Source organism: Penaeus japonicus, unplaced genomic scaffold (genome assembly GCF_977035675.1).
Source record: "Penaeus japonicus unplaced genomic scaffold, GWHDUDI00000001_assembly GWHDUDI00000035, whole genome shotgun sequence".
Lineage (NCBI taxonomy): Eukaryota > Metazoa > Arthropoda > Malacostraca > Decapoda > Penaeidae > Penaeus > Penaeus japonicus.
Window position 1 is genome coordinate 4,988,888 of NW_028234437.1, and position 18,989 is coordinate 5,007,876.

Sequence of the window (18,989 nt, forward strand, 5' to 3'; positions counted from 1 at the left end):
TAGAAGCTGCTCACTCGCGGGTCAAGAGAGTGACAAGCAAACTGCATTCCAGTTCGGGCATAGAAAGAGACATGCCACATCCAGAGGCTGCAGCCACTACACCCAGCTAAAATAGAGATCGGAAAGGCTGGCTCAGGTACTTACTACTCCTACAAGAAGAAACAAATATTATGATTGAATAGGTCTCATCATCGGAGTAAACTCTTGAAAATGTTTTCTCACTAGGTTAGAATCGTCCGCCCGTACGCCCGTAAGCGACGAATCGTGGGCGGGAGTGATACCGTCGGGCTAACATTGCGGTTGGGGTTTGGGGTGGAGATGGAGGGGGAGGGGGTATATATCGGGGCGGGGTGGGGGGTTGGGGGGTGGCTATGACGTCACGGGTTGTGATCGTCAAGGCGTGAATGGATTCTTAATCGAGAGGAGATTAAGGTACGAGGAACGAGGAAGAAAGAGGAGATAAAGAGGGTAGGGGAAGGAGATGAAGAGATGGAAGAAAAAGAAGAAGAAGAAGAGGAACGGGAGGAAGGAGAAGAATCAGAAGAGAAGGAAGGAACAAGAGAGAAAGAAAAGAAGGAAAGAACTGGAGAGGCGGAAAAGGACGAAGAAAAGACGAAGAATCCAAAGAAAAGAAGAAGAAGAAAAAGAAAAAGAAAAGACAATCGAGAGGAAGAACAGTAAGAGGCAGAAAGAAAGTCGAACAAGAGGAGAAACAAGAGGAAATAAGAGGAGAAAGAGCAAGGAGAAAGAGTGGCAGACAGCGAAGAGAAGAATTGGCTTCAAGTTGTAAGGTTTGACTTCGCGACTGCCACGATCACGCGACACGGAGTTCTTTCTCGCGGGAAGGGGTCGCGCGTTTTTTTTTTCCTTTTTTTTTCTCTGGCTGCGGGTGTTCTAGTCGAGAGGCGGGGGATGGGGGAGAGAGAGAAGCAAAGGGATGGATAAGAGAGAGAGAGAGAGAGAGAGAGAGAAATTGATAGAGAAATAGATAGATAGATAGAGAGAGAGTAAGATGAGTGAGTGAGAGAGGATTAAAGAGATGAATGAGAGAGAGAGAGTATTAAAGAGACGAATGAGAGAGAGAGACAGAGAGAGAAAGAGAGAGAGAGAGAGAGAGAGAGAGAGAGAGAGAGAGAGAGAGAGAGAGAGAGAGAGAGAGAGAGAGAGAGAGAGAGAGAGAGAGAGAGAGAAAGAGAAAGAGTGAAAGTTAGTAACTTAGTAACCGACAAACATAGAGACAGAACGATAGACCGAAAGATAGACAGTGACAGGAGTAAAAGACAGCAACAAGGCTCCCGCCGTGAATGCACTGAGAGCGGGAGCTAGAGGTCGGGTGATGGTGCCGAGACCCAGGAAGGTACAGAACATGGGGCGTCTAGCAGCTAGGACAGACACTAAGGCTACCATGCCAGAGCTCGACCGGCGGGCTGCGAGCTCTCACAAAAATATTTTTTTTTATTTATTTTGAAACCCCAGAAGAAATGACTCTATGGGGGGAGATCCGTCGCAGGGTTTCTCCCTAATATCTTGACGGACTAGGCTGGCTTATACATACATATGCATATATATCTCTTAAGGTTTAAACAGAAAGCAGCGATCTTGAAGGCCTTTCTCTTCTCGGCAGGGAATTGCAGAGCTCTGTACACAGCAACGAAACGAGAGGAGGAAATTGAACTAGACTGCAATGTGCATTAATACTCCTGTGTATGTCATGTAGACCTGGATGTATATTCCCAGTGTAGATAGATACAAAATAATGTACGCTGTACATTAATGTTATACAGTACAATACACTTCATCTATGTGATACATCACTTCTAGTAAATACTGTTAGCGATACAGCAGGTATTCTACGGTAGCCTCAGGTAAATCAAGCCTTATGGGGCCTTTCCACCACACCTTCCTTGTGGGCTCGTCCGTTACCTTGGTCGCGAGGCGGCGGCTAAAATCGCCTTCCCAAGCACGGGTGGTGCGAACAATCCTGGTTGAAGCGCCGACCAGTTAGGTCTTTCCTTTCATTAAGCTTGAGCCTCATTAGAAAAAAAAAATATTCCGTATCTTCCGAACCATACGGAGCACTCTCGCTAAGGAACTCCCTGAAGCCACAAGGACCTCTTTCACGGATCTCGGAGTGCTCCTACCAGCCGAGCTGTACAAGGCAAGCTCCAGAAGTTGGCCGTGTAAGGATACGTTTTCTATTGGTGATGGATTCTTTGTCATGCCGCGGAGGTCAGTCCTGAAGGCCCGGCCGCTGTGGCTTGACACGGGCGGGAACAAGCTGACTGAAGACACTCACGAGCCTGGCCAGATGAACCACACATGCAACCAAAGACACAGACACACAGACACACATACACACACACACACACACACACTCACACACGCTCTCACGAACGCACGCATCCACATTCACACACACAAACATAAAGTTTGCTGATCCCCCTGGAATCAAAAGAAGCCTCATGTAACTGCATGGCTGTCATGAATAACAGTCCCGGAGGTATGTACTATGTGGACGCAAGGCAGCAGGACGCGAGTGTTATTGGGGCGGGGTGGGGGGGGGGGTAGCATGACTAGGTATCGGATGGGGGGAGGTATGGGGGAATAGGGGGGGAGGGGGTAGGAAGCGACAACAAGGACGAGACGAGTTGCTACGTAGACGGAATTTCCTGTAAACTTGATTCAGAATGAACATCCCATTCTGTTGTGTTTGTCTTGCGGTATATCTCATGGAAGGCATCAAGGGAAGCATTCTCTTCCAGGTCTCTTGGAAATAAAATAATAATCCCTGCAAGTCGATGTCAGTGCGCAAAACAGTGAAAACAGAAGTAACTGCCTTTCACATAGGTAGTTTACGAGTTAGAGTGAGTATTTGCATACAGGTCACGAGAATCGCAAGTGCTGTGTAAAGAAAACGGGGAAGTAAACAAAAGAAAATCGCGAAGACGAAAGAGTCTGAACAACCAGGACCGACCACCTAATTGGCAACACTTACACTCCCCCGCAATTTCGTTTGAATGTTTCCTAACGTCTGTTTTGCCGGAAGTGAAATCCATTTTTTTAAAAATTAAAACCGATTTCGAAGTCTTCTTTATAGATACGTCAGACTAACAAGAAATGGCTCTTGATCGGTGGTTGTCTCGCGTGATGTAAAACTATTTGGAGTGAACGACATCTACAAAATCACTTCTTTCGTGGCTCGAAAATTCTCACCGAGTACAATCGCTTTAAAGGAAAATTAATGAAGTGACAATTAGACGCAAAGGACGTTTCCGGGTGATTTTTATGTCCGTGATTGTGACATACACATACTGTAATGGTGACATCACGGCTACTAAAGTATAGCATAGAATGAAATAATAAAATATGGTTGTGAATCAAGTACTTTGTGAATAATGGCGCGTCCTTTCTGAACGTACACGAGTTTGTATATTTAGAAATCATGATGAAGGTGGATCAGAACTCGAGGTATCCTTTTGTCGAGAAGAAAAAGAACGAAAAGAAAAAAACTTCATACGTATGCATTTCTTTTTTGCTTTTACTTTTTTTTTTAACTTTGAGGTTTGTGATGTGGAGGGTGGTCTTTTTACTACTTTTTTAATCGACTTTCTGAATGGTTGTTCATATTTGTGATTTAATGTTAGACTTCATATCAATGGCTTTCAGTTTTGGAAGTTTGAATACAGAGGTTGGTGTTTGTTAACATACAAATTATGGCAATTCATAGTTTTCTAAAAAAAAAAAAAAAAAAAAAAAAATATATTATGCATATTCTCAAGTCTAATATTGCATTCCTATATCTTCTAACTCTTACGTGCAGAAAACATTTTTCTAATATATATATAGTATCAAAATTGTTTGAATATTTTTCTGTACTTGTGTTTTCGTGTTATTTTTTGTCCGCGCCTGTGATTAGAAAAATAAAAAATGATTTTCTCGCGTCGGAATTTTTTTTTCTACATCTTAAAAAAAAAAAAAAAAAATCTAGTACTAAAACGTAGAAAAGATTCAAGATTTTTGACACAGGCGAACAGTTCCAAAATGCAAAATATACAATGTATATGTACGTACATACATACATGTCTGTATGTGTGAGTGTGAATGAGTGTGTGTGTGTATGTGTGTGTGTGTGTGAGAGTGTGTGTGTGTGTTTGTGCGTGTGTGTGTGATAATGTAAATCAAATATCTTGCATTATGGAATTATTCATTTTCATTCATATCTTCCTCATACATATAAATGTACATCTGATAACACGAGCCATTCATTGTATCTATATGTATTTTTACACTAAGCACACACACACACACATATATGTATACATACACACATATGTTGAAAACAAAGAAGGAAAGAAGAATAAGACACACACACACATAAATAAAACAATAGTAATCGAACGCGCGCACGCACACACACACACACACACACACACACACACACACACACACACACACACACACACACACACACACACACACACACACACACACACACTCTCTCTCTCTCTCTCTCACTGTCGATACACACAGGCACTCCTGGTCGTGGCTGCGAGTGAGTCAGTACGGAGTGAGAATGTAGGCCAGATTTATTAGAATCAATGTAGTTGATTTTAAGATTGAAAATACAATGATTAGATAATCCAATCTACCATTTACTTTAACTCTTATTTTTGAGTTGGAAGGATTTTCCTTATACGACCTATAAAGTGTATATGTATAATGTATGATATATATATATATATATATATATATATATATATATATATATATATATATATATATATATGTGTGTGTGTGTGTGTGTGTGTGTGTGTGTGTTTGTGCGTGCGTGTATGTATGTAAGAATATAAATCATTAATTGCACTGGGATACCATATTTCATATTCTTTTCACATCCAGAAGGCTCAAACAAGCGCTATTTTCTTTGTCTTCTAAACATGATTTCAAGTATGTGACTTCCTCTTCTAATCTGCACTTTCCTGTTCGTACACCATTTCACGCTCGTAACACTCGAGACACACAGTGTGTCACACTCCTGCTGCTTGATATACCCTTGGTAACAACGGGGAGTCTTCTGTAGTCTAATACACAGACTAGTGAATAATATCAATTTCGAATTTCCCGAACTGCACTTTCTTACGGACGCTCTACTTGTTGTATACACGTATGTAAATATCTAACGGTATATAAAGGAGCTCGTTTTTTATTGATAACACACACGTCTTTGGCCCAAAACGCCCGCCTGTTCCTTCGGCGTCTGATTAAGGACCCAAGACCCAACCTGGAGGCGCGGTCGTGGCGCCCGTCTTCGCCGTTCGGGACCTTGTGAATTCGGGCTTTCCGGCGCCTGAGACACGTGCAACAGTGGAGCCGATCTAGGAACCGATTCAGGACCCGTTCTAGGACTCGGTCTAGGAACCGTTCTAGGACCCGGTCTAGGAACTGGTCCAGGAACCCGGTCCAGATTCGTGACGCAACTACAGACATCCGGGGTTTCGACATCTCTGCACCAGGCAGAACAAACTTACCTATTTATGCATAAAATAAAGGCATCTCTATCGTTTTGATAAAATTCCCTCAACTAGAATAATAATCTCTAAAACGTTAACACAACATAGCAATTTATCGTCTTTAGCTTATGTATATAAATGATCAGCACGTCCATGACTAGACAAATCCTGCAAAATCGAGACAATACGGCCGTTCTCATTTAGAGCAATGCAAAACAAGTCACCCTGTTAAGGAGTTATTAAAGTGAATACAATTTCTGAGTTGATCCGAACGCCCAAAACCTCATCTCGATTTGCATTTAATCACGAAGTATATTAAATCCCCTGTCCATTACAAAACTCGACAAGTCCAGAGATTTCTTCTCATCTATAGATACTATGGAATGTACATCTAGCAAAATATTCTCTGCGCACAACTGCATAGCAAGTTTATTAGTCTTTTCTTTTATCCGAAGAAGCTCATATATCTTAGCTACAGTAGCTCATTACCGTGTGGGAAACAACACATTAACTAACGTTTCAATGAACAAAGCAACAGAGATGGCATATAACTACCCAATACCTATATGAAACATCGACTCAAATGACTGGAGTAGGGCGAATATAAGGGCGGTCAAACGCGACAGTCTTTTTTTTTTTTCTTCTTGTTTACCTTTTCTACGGCCAGAGAGAGATCGCAGACGACGGGGTACGATACTGAGAGATCAGGGAAGGCTTTTGTTCTTTTATTTTTTTTTTCCTCGCCGGGAAAAAAAAAGATGGTAGAAGCAAGCAGATTATTATTATTATTATTATTATCTTTTTTTTTTTAGTTTGGGAAGATGGGAGGCTGGAGATGCAAGATGCAATTGCAAAGAGTCTCTGGCCAGAAAACCGCTGGGGCGAGTCTTGTGCTGGGATGTTCGGCCTCTCCGGGTACTGGGATGTCATGTGTATGTGTACGTGTGCGTGTGTGTGTGTGTGTGTGTGTGTGTGTGTGTGTGTGTTTGTATATGTGTGTGTATTCACCTATGTAACTGAGAGAATAAACTCAAAAGAAGGCAGGGCTTTTAGTCTGTCTAACCAATAGAATTGCAGAGGCCACGACGCTCGCAGCCGTTGCACTTGCAGGGAAGTGCCTCGGACGAGAGCAAGAGTCTTCCCAGGAAACCGGAGGAGCGGCAGACGAGGCTCATCCCAGCCCCAAGACGAAGACGTGACCGAAGACCAGGTCAGACTCGATCACGAGAAATCACGAGGAAAATGCAACGGATCAAAGTTCAAGCCGAACCCCAGGTCGTTTCGCAAAGACAGACAAACAAACCTACGAACGGGGGACATTGTGGTAGGATTCTTCAGTATACAGACGTAGGCCGGCCAAGGTCACCACATCGGACGTTTCCCAAAATCCGCAAAGGACTCTCACAGGATTGTGGCTGGCACATCCACCCACTCTTGGGGACCGCCTCGAGGGACACGGCGCCCTGCGAGTCGCTGCGCCACCCACTCGCACCTTCACGGTAATTAATCCGCAGCGCCCTTGCTCGCGCGTCTCCTCTTATCTCTTAACAATGTATCACCGATAAGAGGGATTTCGACGGGTTCCGAACCGGAAGTGGGAGCGATGCGGCGGCGACGGCGCGTGCCCCCGCGAGAACGTCCCCGCGCGAGGCGAGTGCGAGTGGCGACGCCGGAAGTGAGACAACAATGACAGAGGAGTTTGTGCGTGGTTTGTGGTGGCGGCAGGCGAGCCCGCGCGTCCCTGGAAGCCTCGGAAGGTAACTCTCTTACGGTAATTTTCTATTGCTCTTTAGCGATAACATTATTAACTAGATGCCAATCACATAAAAATAAATGCAAAAATATTTTTTTTTTTCGGTCACAGTCACATTGATATATTTATTATACAAATCTTAGTAAGATCATCTGTTCTGATAACATTTTTCAACAATATAGTGGTAATTATCAAATGAGCATTTGGCTAAATGCAGTTTATATATGTATAAACACATAATATACGATGTACTTACATATATATTTATATATATCATATATATATATGTATATATATATATATATATATATATATATATATATATATATATATATATATATATATATATATATATATATGTGTGTGTGTGTGTGTGTGTGTGTGTGTGTGTTTGTGTGTGTGTGTATGTGTTTGTGTGTGTGTGTGTGTTTAAGTATATCTGAAGGTACATATATATTTATATATGCGTATACATATGAATGGTTGTTTTAACATATAATATTAACATATCAACACACAACCAAAATAAAACAATTATACACATCAATTTCAAACAGAAAAGGTAACTTCAAGGTTATTCAAATATGTGAAACATCACCACATTAAACCAATATAGAATCAAGAAAAAAAAGAGAAAAAAAAATCGCCCCCATTTATCGATAATTGCACTTGCCTATTGCCAGTCTTTAGTATTGCAATCTTAGTGCATATGAATGCCACCTGACCCCGCAGTTTCCCATATAACAATCCCAAATTGTAATCTCTCTACAAACAACAACAATATCCCTTCCACTTCTCTAAGCAATCATCCTACACCCCGTTTTCTTTACCATCATGATCATCCTTCCCGAATCTCCATTTTCTCACATGATATCCTCATCCTTACATCCCCTCTCCTTTCTATCCACGACATCCTTCAGCGCCCCCTGGCTTGTACTCTCGCTGTTCAGTCTTACTACGCACTCGCCCTTTAGAGGAGTGCTCTTGTACGCCTCTTAATAAGTGTTACAAGGATGCTTTTGATTCTCGAGATGGAAGGATGACAGTGAGCGACTCTGTGACGTGAGGGCTGACTGGCAGTGACGGATGACGGATGACACAGACGTCTCCGACTCTGCCTGGAATGAAGGGCTGGTAGAGAGTGGAAACGAACGATGCTTAACGCGAGAGGTAGGTAGGTAGGGAGGAAGGAAAGAAGGAAGGAAGGAAGGAAGGAAGGGAATAAGGGATGGAGGATAGATCGATAGAGAAAGTAAGTATGTGAGAGAGAAAGAGAGAAAGAGAGAGAGAGAGAGAGAGAGAGAGAGAGAGAGAGAGAGAGAGAGAGAGAGAGAGAGAGAGAGAGAGAAAGAGAGAGAGAGAGAGAGAGAAAGGGCAAAAGAGAAAGGCAGGGGAATAGGCACACCAAGAAAAAAACAAAACAAAAACAGAACAGACAGAGCCAATCAAACAAAGAAACAAGAAAAAAAAAATCTCTTACACGACACACCACACAAAATGAAGACCATACATACGAAAGAGAAAGAAAGCGAAGACAAAGAAGCAGAAAGTCCAAAGAGAAGCCCATAGGAAGGCCCAAGAACCAAGAAAGACTCAAGCTCAGTAAAGCATCTTGCGTGATACAAAAAAAAGAAAAAAAAAGAAAAAAAAAAAAATCAAGAAGATATGTCCAGGTTCACCAACAAGGAGTCACCATTGTTACCCTTCCACGGCAGTAGGGTGTCTGACGTCTTAACAAAATATATCAGGTGAAATAATTCTACAAAAGTACAAAACCCTATATACACGACGCAGGATGTGGTGGCTGGCAGGTCTCTCTTTTTTTTCCTTTACTTTCCCTTCTTTTAGTGTTTTCTGGCGATGATGTTGGCGAACTCTGCAAGAAGAGAGGTCGGGTTAGTGGCTTTCGTTAATCCTGAAGAAAAATGGTGATAAAAAAAAAAAAGGTGATTCGTTATTTCATTTTTTACCCTACTATGAAATGCATTCTACGTCAAGTCAGATGAATCTAATCGTGTGTATGTAATCAACTGGATGTAACATCGCGATTTAAAACAATAACATTAAAAAAAATCCTCGTAAAGATAGAATGCAAAATCAAAAAAATCCCAAAGAACTTATACTTTACAAAAATATATCTTCGCTTTAGACCTCTGACAAACAAAGAAACAAAACAACAACAACAGCAAAAATCTCAAAATCCAAAACACCAACCATATTTAGACAGTAAAAAAAACATTTACTTCACAAAAGCCTCTCTACCCTTTCCCCCTTTTTTCCAAACAGCAACTCATAAGACAAGGGAGTAAGGCGCCGGAGCGTCCCCCTACCTTCGTAGTTAACCCGACCGTCGCCGTTCGGGGCTGCCTCCTTGATCATGTCTTCAACCTCCTGCTCGGACATCTTCTCGCCCATGCTGGTCATGACGTGGCGGAGCTCCGTGGACGACAGGTAACCCGAGTTCTTCTTGTCGAATACCCTGGTGGAGCGGGCGAGCGGGGGGGCTTGGTTAGTTGAATTGGGTTGGTTAAATTTGGTGCATTGAGACTTAAGACACTCACTCATTCATCACTCACTCACTCACTCACTCACACACGCATAAACATACTTATAGATATAGATATATAGACATAAATGCACGGATATATAGATAAATGGATATATGAATGAATCCCTGGATTTGGTTTGTCGAGACTTAGGAGCAGGAAAGAATGATACAAGTAAATACAGATGATTGGATAGATAGATAGATATATAGATAAATAAAGGGAAAACTAAATCGATAAATAACTTGGTTAGTCAAAACATAGAAGTAGGAGAGGATATATGTAGGTGTAGATGGATAAGTAAATAAACTGAAGGACGAGGAGAGGCCTTGGTGTTGGCCTTGGTTAGTCGGCCATAAATAGTTGGCCTTTGTTAGCCGGCCTTGGTTAGTTGGCCTTGGATAGTTAGCCTTTGTTAGCCGGCCTTGGTTAGTTGGCCTTTGATAGTTGGCCTTTGTTAGCCGGCCTTGGTTAGTTGGCCTTTGTTAGCCGGCCTTGGTTAGTTGGCCTTGGATAGTTGGCCTTTGTTAGCCGGCCTTGGTTAGTTGGCCTTTGTTAGTTGGCCTTGGATAGTTGGCCTTTGTTAGTTAGTTAGCCGCCTTTGTTAGCCGCCTTGGTTAGTTGGCCTTTGTTAGCCGCCTTGGTTAGTTGGCCTTTGTTAGCCGGCCTTGGTTAGTTGGCCTTTGTTAGCCGCCTTGGTTAGTTGGCCTTTGTTAGCCGGCCTTGGTTAGTTGGCCTTTGATAGTTGGCCTTTGTTAGCCGGCCTTGGTTAGTTGGCCTTTGTTAGCCGGCCTTGGTTAGTTGGCCTTGGATAGTTAGCCTTTGTTAGCCGGCCTTGGTTAGTTGGCCTTTGATAGTTGGCCTTTGTTAGCCGGCCTTGGTTAGTTGGCCTTTGTTAGCCGGCCTTGGTTAGTTGGCCTTGGATAGTTGGCCTTTGTTAGCCGGCCTTGGTTAGTTGGCCTTTGTTAGTTGGCCTTGGATAGTTGGCCTTTGTTAGCCGGCCTTGGTTAGTTGGCCTTGGATAGTTAGCCTTTGTTAGCCGGCCTTGGTTAGTTGGCCTTTGATAGTTGGCCTTTGTTAGCCGGCCTTGGTTAGTTGGCCTTTGTTAGCCGGCCTTGGTTAGTTGGCCTTTGATAGTTGGCCTTTGTTAGCCGGCCTTGGTTAGTTGGCCTTTGTTAGCCGGCCTTGGTTAGTTGGCCTTGGATAGTTGGCCTTTGTTAGCCGGCCTTGGTTAGTTGTCCTTTGTTAGCCGGCCTTGGTTAGTTGGCCTTGGTTAGTTGGCCTTTGATAGTTGGCCTTTGTTAGCCGGCCTTGGTTAGTTGGCCTTTGTTAGCCGGCCTTGGTTAGTTGGCCTTGGATAGTTGGCCTTTGTTAGCCGGCCTTGGTTAGTTGGCCTTTGTTAGTTGGCCTTGGATAGTTGGCCTTTGTTAGCCGGCCTTGGTTAGTCGGCCTTTGTTAGCCGGCCTTGGTTAGTCGGCCATAAATAGTTGGCCTTTGTTAGCCGGCCTTGGTTAGTTGGCCTTGGATAGTTAGCCTTTGTTAGCCGGCCTTGGTTAGTTGGCCTTTGATAGTTGGCCTTTGTTAGCCGGCCTTGGTTAGTTGGCCTTGGTTAGTTGGCCTTGGATAGTTGGCCTTTGTTAGCCGGCCTTGGTTAGTTGGCCTTTGTTAGTTGGCCTTGGATAGTTGGCCTTTGTTAGCCGGCCTTGGTTAGTCGGCCATAGATAGTTGGCCTATGTTAGCCGGCCATAGTTAATTGGTTGTAAACATACATATAGAATAAAACAGCAATAAGACAACAGCAGCAAGCAACCGCGTTCACAAAGCATCACGGATAATCTCTCTCTCTCTCTCTCCCCTCTCTCTCTATCCCTTCCCCTATCTCTCTACCCCTAACCCCTCTCTATATATACTCTCTCTCTCTCTCTCTCTCTCTCTCTCTCTCTCTCCCTCTTTCCAAAAATACAGTACCAAAGCGCTTCGGTTTTGGGGGGACAACTAGACCAACCCGATGCTAATGAGGTTTTTGCAATCGGCAAAGCCAGAAGGAAATGCGGAATCACATTCATCAAAAGCTAATCACTGGATCGTAAAAGGTCTTTCCTAGGACTGCTGGGACTGAGTACAGGGACTGATGGTCTATTATTTATTTCGTTGTGATTGGATTTCATTTGTTGCAATCGATTGAAATTCGTTTTGACACACACATGCATACACGCGCAAATACTTACAAAACTTAACAACGACAGAAATACACATGCGAACTAATTTTCTTTTGTTCTTTTCTCTCTCTCTCTCTCTTTTTACACGCTCCTTCTCTCTCTATCTCTCTCTCTCTCTCTCTCTCTCTCTTTCTCTCTCTCTCTCTCTCTCTCTCTCTCTCTCTCTCTCTCTCTCACTCACACACACACACTCACTCTCTCTCTCCTCCTCCCTTTGTCTGTCTGTCTGTCTCTCTCTCTCTCTCTCTCCCTCCCTTCCCCCCTCTCTTTCTCTACCCTTCCCCCCTCTCTTTTCTCCCCCTCCTTGTCTCTCCCACCGTCTGTCCCATTTGCTCTCTCTCTCTCCTCTTCTATTCTCTCTTCCACTCTCTCTCCTCACTCTTTCTCCCCCCTCTCTTTCTCTATCTCTCTCTCAATCCCTCCCTCCCTCTCTCTCTCTCTCTCCTCACATACAGATTGTCCTTCACATACTTGAAGGCCTCCTTGAGCTCGTCGCCATTCCCGATGTCCTTCAGCTTCTTGCTCATCATCTGCAGGAATTCGTTGAACTCGATGGTGCCGTCGGCGCAGGTCTCCACCTCACCCACCAGCTTGCGCAGTTCCGTCTCTGTAAGTGTCCAGCTTTAGTTAGAACAAGTTCCATCTTGTTGAGGAGAAATTGTGTTTGTTGGTCCTTTACGCTTTTACTTTTTATCTATTTTATGTATTTTTGTCTATGAGTGTTTTCTTTTTTGCTAGTCAAATTACGATACGAGAGGGACTTAACGGTTTATTAAGTTCGTAGTAGGTAAGTGGCACTTAAATACTGTAGTACAATAATGACACTCAATAATAAAAGACTAACCGTATATAAACCTGTGTTCAAGAGATTTATTTTTTCATTGTTATTGTTATTTGATATCAGAGTCACGCAACAACCATGACTTATGTTTAAGTAAATGTTTAGTTAACAACAGTGACGATATAGTAAACTGCTAAGATCTTATATTAAATAAAAGATCAAAAGTGACACATGTTTATCAAGGCTATATGAGACCAAGATGGAAATTTAGACTGTAAACACATAAAAAAATGTTTTATTCATCAACAAACAAAGGCTCGGTAACTTTCTACATGATATAAGAGACACAGTAAAGGAGTAACAAGGCCCTTGAACGCCGTTAACAGCTGATAAAGGCAAATTCAAGAGGGAATTATATGACACTATAATCCAACAGAACAATAATTTTTAGAAGTCCCGTTGCCAGATTATATCTATCTTGTCGTCGTAACGTGCAGTAATATGATATCTCAACCCCCCTCCCCCCTCTCCTATCTCCGATCCCCCCACCTCTTCACTTCCCCTTCCCTTCCCCCCCACCCCCTCTCCCCCCACCCATCAAAGATTTGTCGGCCTGGCGTGGCGCCGTGCAGTCCGGGTGTCACAAACGCTCGCCGCTGCGGTGCAAGTTGCATTCAACACAGTTTATAGCTTAATGTATCGCTTGCTTCTTGGAATTAATTTTCATAGTATGAATACGTAAGCAATGGCACCCGAGTTTATATTTACGAGTGTTAATTATCGTCTTGCAGTTTGGCTACAAATTCACAATAAAATGTTTAGCCGGATCAGCGCTTTGTGCGTTGGTTGACTGACACGTGATGGACGTATTGCAGATGTTGCGATCAACCACGAGCGACTAAAATGTGAAATACCCCTGACAGCCCCCCGTCCGCCTCGACATGGCACGGGGGTGACTTCGACCCGCACCCACGCAGTGCTCACAGGAAAGCCTAGTCCTTCTATGCTTCGCGTAACTTTTGGGGAATCGTCCGAAATATGATGACAGATAGCTGGCATACTCGCTCGGCTGCCGCTGTCACTGTGGGTTACAATTATCTGCGTGGGTGCCACCTCCCGCTCGACCGCAGCAAGCACTGCTCTCGATTGGGGAGAAGCTGGGCACAGCTGATAGTGCTTTTACTTAAGCAAACTAAACACCATTAATTACTACCTGTTCGAATTTTATTACTGAGAGTTTCTGCATGACACAGATTTCAAGAAATGTTAGTACCCTGAAATTAATTTGATTTCGAGAAATAATAGTACTATGATATTTTTGAGAAATTATTCCTATAGAAATGCTTGACAGAATAAATAACTATTCCCAAAGATAATCGGCAGAGAAAGAACAGGATTCCTAGAGACACATAATGGAAAAATAACAATTTCAAGAACGGCATTCCTAGAGATACATATCAAAGATGGTAACGGTACTACCACACGTAACAAAGAAATAAAAGAATTCTTAGAGATTCATAAAAAGAAAACAACAATATTCTCAGAGATTAATAACAGAAAAAACAACGGCATTCCCAGAAACACATACCAAATAAATAACGGTACACCCACACACGATAAAGAAACAACAGAATACCCAGAGACACAAAACAAACAAACAAACAAACATAAACCCAGTAATAAATAACAAAAAAATAACATGATTCCCCCCACTCGATCTAGAAACAACAGCACACTCAGAGACTCCGTGACCTTATTCGACCCAACACTGACCTGAGGGACGCTGGCCGAGGGAGCGCATGACGACTCCGAGTTCCGCCGTCGTGATCATGCCATCCTCATCCTTGTCGAAGAGCATGAAGGCTTCCTTGAACTCAGCCACGAGGTCATCCGTCAGCCCGTACTCCACCTGCAGGGACGAGGTGGTGGTTAGAGGATGGTTAGCGGTGGGTAGGAGTGGTTAGGGGTGGTTGGGGGTAGTTATGGGTAGTTGGCGGTAATTAGGGGTGGTTAAGGATGGGTAGAAGTGGTTAGAGGTAATTAAGGGTGGTTAGAAGTGGTTAGGAATGGTTAGAAGTGCTTACGGGTGGTTAGAGTGTGGTTATTGGTGGAAAAGGATGGTTAAAGGCGGTTAGTGTTAGTTAGAGGGTGGTTAGGGGTAGTTAGAGGTGGTTAGAAGGTGGTTAGAGGACGGTTAGTGTTAGTTAGAGGGTGGTTAGGGGTAGTTAGAGGTGGTTAGAGGGCGGTTAGGGGTAGTTAGAGGTGGGTTAGAAGGTGTTAAGCGTTAGTGTAGTTAGAGGTGTTAGGGTAGTTAGAGGTGGTAGAAGGGTGTTTAGAGGGCGTATGAGTAAGTTGGAGGTGGATAGAGCGTTAGTGTTAGTTAGAGTGGTTAGTGTTAGAGGTGGTTAGGGGTAGTTAGCATGTGATTAGAGGGTGGTTAGAGGTGGTTAAGGGTAAATAGAGGGTGGTTAGAGGTGATTATGAGTAGTTAGAGGGTGGTTAGGGGTGGTTAGAAGTGGTTAGGAGGTGATTATGAGTAGTTAGAGGGTGGTTAGAGGGCGGTTAGTGTTAGTTAGAGGTGGTTAGAGGTGGTTAGAGGTGGTTAGGGGTGGTTAGGGGTAGTTAGAGGTGGTTAGAGGGTGGTTAGGGGTAGTTAGAGGTGGTTAGAAGGTGGTTAGAGGGCGGTTAGTGTTAGTTAGAGGGTGGTTAGGGGTAGTTAGAGGTGGTTAGAAGGTGGTTAGAGGGCGGTTAGTGTTAGAGGCGGTTAGTGTTAGTTAGAGGGTGGTTAGGGGTAGTTAGAGGTGGTTAGAAGGTGGTTAGAGGGTGGTTAGTGTTAGTTAGAGGGTGGTTAGGGGTAGTTAGAGGTGGTTAGAGGGCGGTTAGGGGTAGTTAGAGGTGGTTAGAAGGTGGTTAGAGGGCGGTTAGTGTTAGTTAGAGGGTGGTTAGAGGGCGGTTAGTGTTAGTTAGAGGTGGTTAGAAGGCGGTTAGTGTTAGTTAGAGGTGGTTAGAGGGTGGTTAGTGTTAGTTAGAGGGTGGTTAGGGGTAGTTAGAGGTGGTTAGAGGGCGGTTAGGGGTAGTTGGAGGTGGTTAGAGGGCGGTTAGTGTTAGGTAGAGGTGGGTAGAGGCGGTTAGTGTTAGTTAGAGGGCGGTTAGTGGTAGTTAGAGGGTGGTTAGGGGTAGTTAGAGGTGGTTAGAAGGTGGTTAGAGGGCGGTTAGGGGTAGTTGGAGGTGGTTAGAGGGCGGTTAGTGTTAGTTAGAGGTGGTTAGAGGTAGTTGGAGGTGGTTAGAGGGCGGTTAGTGTTAGTTAGAGGTGGTTAGAGGTGGTTAGGGGTAGTTATGGGTGGTTAGAGGGCGGTTAGTGTTAGTTAGAGGTGGTTAGAAGGTGGTTAGAGGGCGGTTAGGGGTAGTTGGAGGTGGTTAGAGGGCGGTTAGGGGTAGTTGGAGGTGGTTAGAGGGCGGTTAGTGTTAGTTAGAGGTGGTTAGAGGTGGTTAGAAGTGGTTAGAGGTAATTAAGGGTGGTTAGAAGTGGTTAGAGGTAATTAAGGGTGGTTAGAAGGTGGTTAGAGGGCGGTTAGTGTTAGTTAGAGGTGGTTAGAGGGCGGTTAGTGTTAGTTAGAGGTGGTTAGAGGGCGGTTAGTGTTAGTTAGAGGGTGGTTAGGGGTAGTTAGAGGTGGTTAGAGGGTGGTAAGAGGGGGGTTAGGGGTAGTTAGAGGTGGTTAGAGGGCGGTTAGTGTTAGTTAGAGGGTGGTTAGGGGTAGTTAGAGGTGGTTAGGAGGTGGTTAGAGGGCGGTTAGGGGTAGTTGGAGGTGGTTAGAATGTGATTAGAGGGCGGTTAGTGTTAGAGGTGGTTAGGGGTAGTTATGGGTGGTTAGCGGTAATTAGGGGTGGTTAAGGATGGTTAGAAGTGGTTAGAGGTAATTAAGGGTGGTTAGAAGTGGTTAGAGGTAATTAAGGATGGTTAGAAGTGGTTAGAGGTAATTAAGGGTGGTTAGAAGTGGTTAGAGGTAATTAAGGGTGGTTAGAAGTGGTTAGAGGTAATTAAGGATGGTTAGAAGTGGTTAGAGGTAATTAAGGGTGGTTAGAAGTGGTTAGAGGGCGGTTAGTGTTAGAGGTGGTTAGGGGTAGTTAGGGGTGGTTAGGGGTAGTTATGGGTGGTTAGCGGTAATTAGGGGTGGTTAAGGATGGTTAGAAGTGGTTAGAGGTAATTAAGGGTGGTTAGAAGTGGTTAGAGGTAATTAAGGATGGTTAGAAGTGGTTAGAGGTAATTAAGGATGGTTAGAAGTGGTTAGAGGTAATTAAGGGTGGTTAGAAGTGGTTAGAGGTAATTAAGGGTGGTTAGAAGTGGTTAGAGGTAATTAAGGATGGTTAGAAGTGGTTAGAGGTAATTAAGGGTGGTTAGAAGTGGTTAGAGGTAATTAAGGGTGGTTAGAAGGTGGTTAGAGGGTGGTTAGGGGTAGTTAGAGGTGGTTAGAAGGTGGTTAGAGGGCGGTTAGGGGTAGTTGGAGGTGGTTAGAGGGCGGTTAGTGTTAGTTAGAGGGTGGTTAGGGGTAGTTAGAGGTGGTTAGAAGGTGGTTAGAGGGTGGTTAGTGTTAGTTAGAGGGTGGTTAGGGGTAGTTAGAGGTGGTTAGAGGTGGTTAGGAGGTGGTTAGAGGGCGGTTAGGGGTAGTTAGAGGTGGTTAGAGGATGGTTAGCGGTGGGTAGGAGTGGTTAGGGGTGGTTGGGGGTAGTTAGAGGTGGTTAGGGGTAGTTAGAGGTGGTTAGGAGGTGGTTAGAGGGCGGTTAGGGGTAGTTGGAGGTGGTTAGAATGTGATTAGAGGGCGGTTAGTGTTAGAGGTGGTTAGGGGTAGTTAGCATGTGATTAGAGGGTGGTTAGAGGTGGTTAAGGGCGGTTAGTGTTAGTTAGAGGTGGTTAGAGGTGGTTAGAGGTGGTTAGAGGGCGGTTAGGGGTAGTTAGAGGTGGTTAGAGGGCGGTTAGTGTTAGTTAGAGGGTGGTTAGGGGTAGTTAGAGGTGGTTAGAAGGTGGTTAGAGGACGGTTAGTGTTAGTTAGAGGGTGGTTAGGGGTAGTTAGAGGTGGTTAGGAGGTGGTTAGAGGGCGGTTAGGGGTAGTTGGAGGTGGTTAGAATGTGATTAGAGGGCGGTTAGTGTTAGAGGTGGTTAGGGGTAGTTAGAGGGCGGTTAGTGTTAGTTAGAGGTGGTTAGAAGGTGGTTAGAGGGTGGTTAGGGGTAGTTAGAGGTGGTTAGAAGGTGGTTAGAGGGCGGTTAGGGGTAGTTGGAGGTGGTTAGAGGGCGGTTAGTGTTAGTTAGAGGTGGTTAGAGGTGGTTAGAGGGCGGTTAGTGTTAGTTAGAGGTGATTATGAGTAGTTAGAGGGTGGTTAGGGGTGGTTAGAAGGTGGTTAGAGGGTGGTTAGTGTTAGTTAGAGGGTGGTTAGGGGTAGTTAGAGGTGGTTAGAGGGCGGTTAGGGGTAGTTAGAGGTGGTTAGAAGGTGGTTAGAGGGCGGTTAGTGTTAGTTAGAGGGTGGTTAGGGGTAGTTAGAGGTGGTTAGAAGGTGGTTAGAGGGCGGTTAGGGGTAGTTGGAGGTGGTTAGAGGGCGGTTAGTGTTAGTTAGAGGTGCTTGTGGCCTTTCTTGCCCTTTTTGCCACCTACTCCTTTCGTCTGCTGGACCTGCTTGGAGGGAGCCTGCTTGACCTGTGTCTTCTGGGCGGACGGCTTGGTCACCTGCTTGTTGTTGTTGTTCTTTGAGGGCGTGCCGATCTTCTGGGCTGTGCCGCCCTTTCCTGCTTGGCTCTTGGGAACGGCGTCCACGGACCCGCTCTTACTCCGGGCCTGCGAGGGGGGAGGGGGGGAGAAAGAAGAGGGGGGGAGTTAGAAAATGTATGATCCAAATACGTAAAGAATATTGCGTAGTCTAAAATATTCTTAAAGCACATAATTTCGTGGCTGAAGGAATATATAAATAGTATAACTCAATCTTCAATATTGTTAAAGCAAATTGATTCATGGTTATATGACATTACGTAATTTTCCTCATTTAAGTTCATAAATTCGTAATTATATAAGTACACAGAATAATATTACTTAATCGTCAATATCCTTAAAATTCATAACCACAGATACACATAAACGCTAATAATCAATCTTCAATCTTAAATATCAATAAAAATCACAAATATCCACAAAT

General features: G+C 44.1%; 1 protein-coding gene across 1 annotated transcript in view; it reads right to left on the minus strand.

The window, feature by feature from the left end:
* Positions 1 to 8,965: 8,965 nt before the first annotated feature.
* The window catches only part of LOC122243437 (uncharacterized), a 64,973-nt gene continuing 54,949 nt past the window's right edge, over positions 8,966 to 18,989 (minus strand). Inside the window, exons 2-6 of the mRNA XM_086531233.1 lie at positions 18,420 to 18,634; positions 14,583 to 14,755; positions 12,500 to 12,635; positions 9,594 to 9,742; positions 8,966 to 9,139 (exon numbers count right to left, since the gene is read on the minus strand). Of these exons, the coding sequence (XP_086387359.1) occupies positions 9,108 to 9,139; positions 9,594 to 9,742; positions 12,500 to 12,635; positions 14,583 to 14,755; positions 18,420 to 18,634 (705 nt within the window). The 3' untranslated portion in view covers positions 8,966 to 9,107. The remainder of the gene's footprint in view (positions 9,140 to 9,593; positions 9,743 to 12,499; positions 12,636 to 14,582; positions 14,756 to 18,419; positions 18,635 to 18,989) is intronic.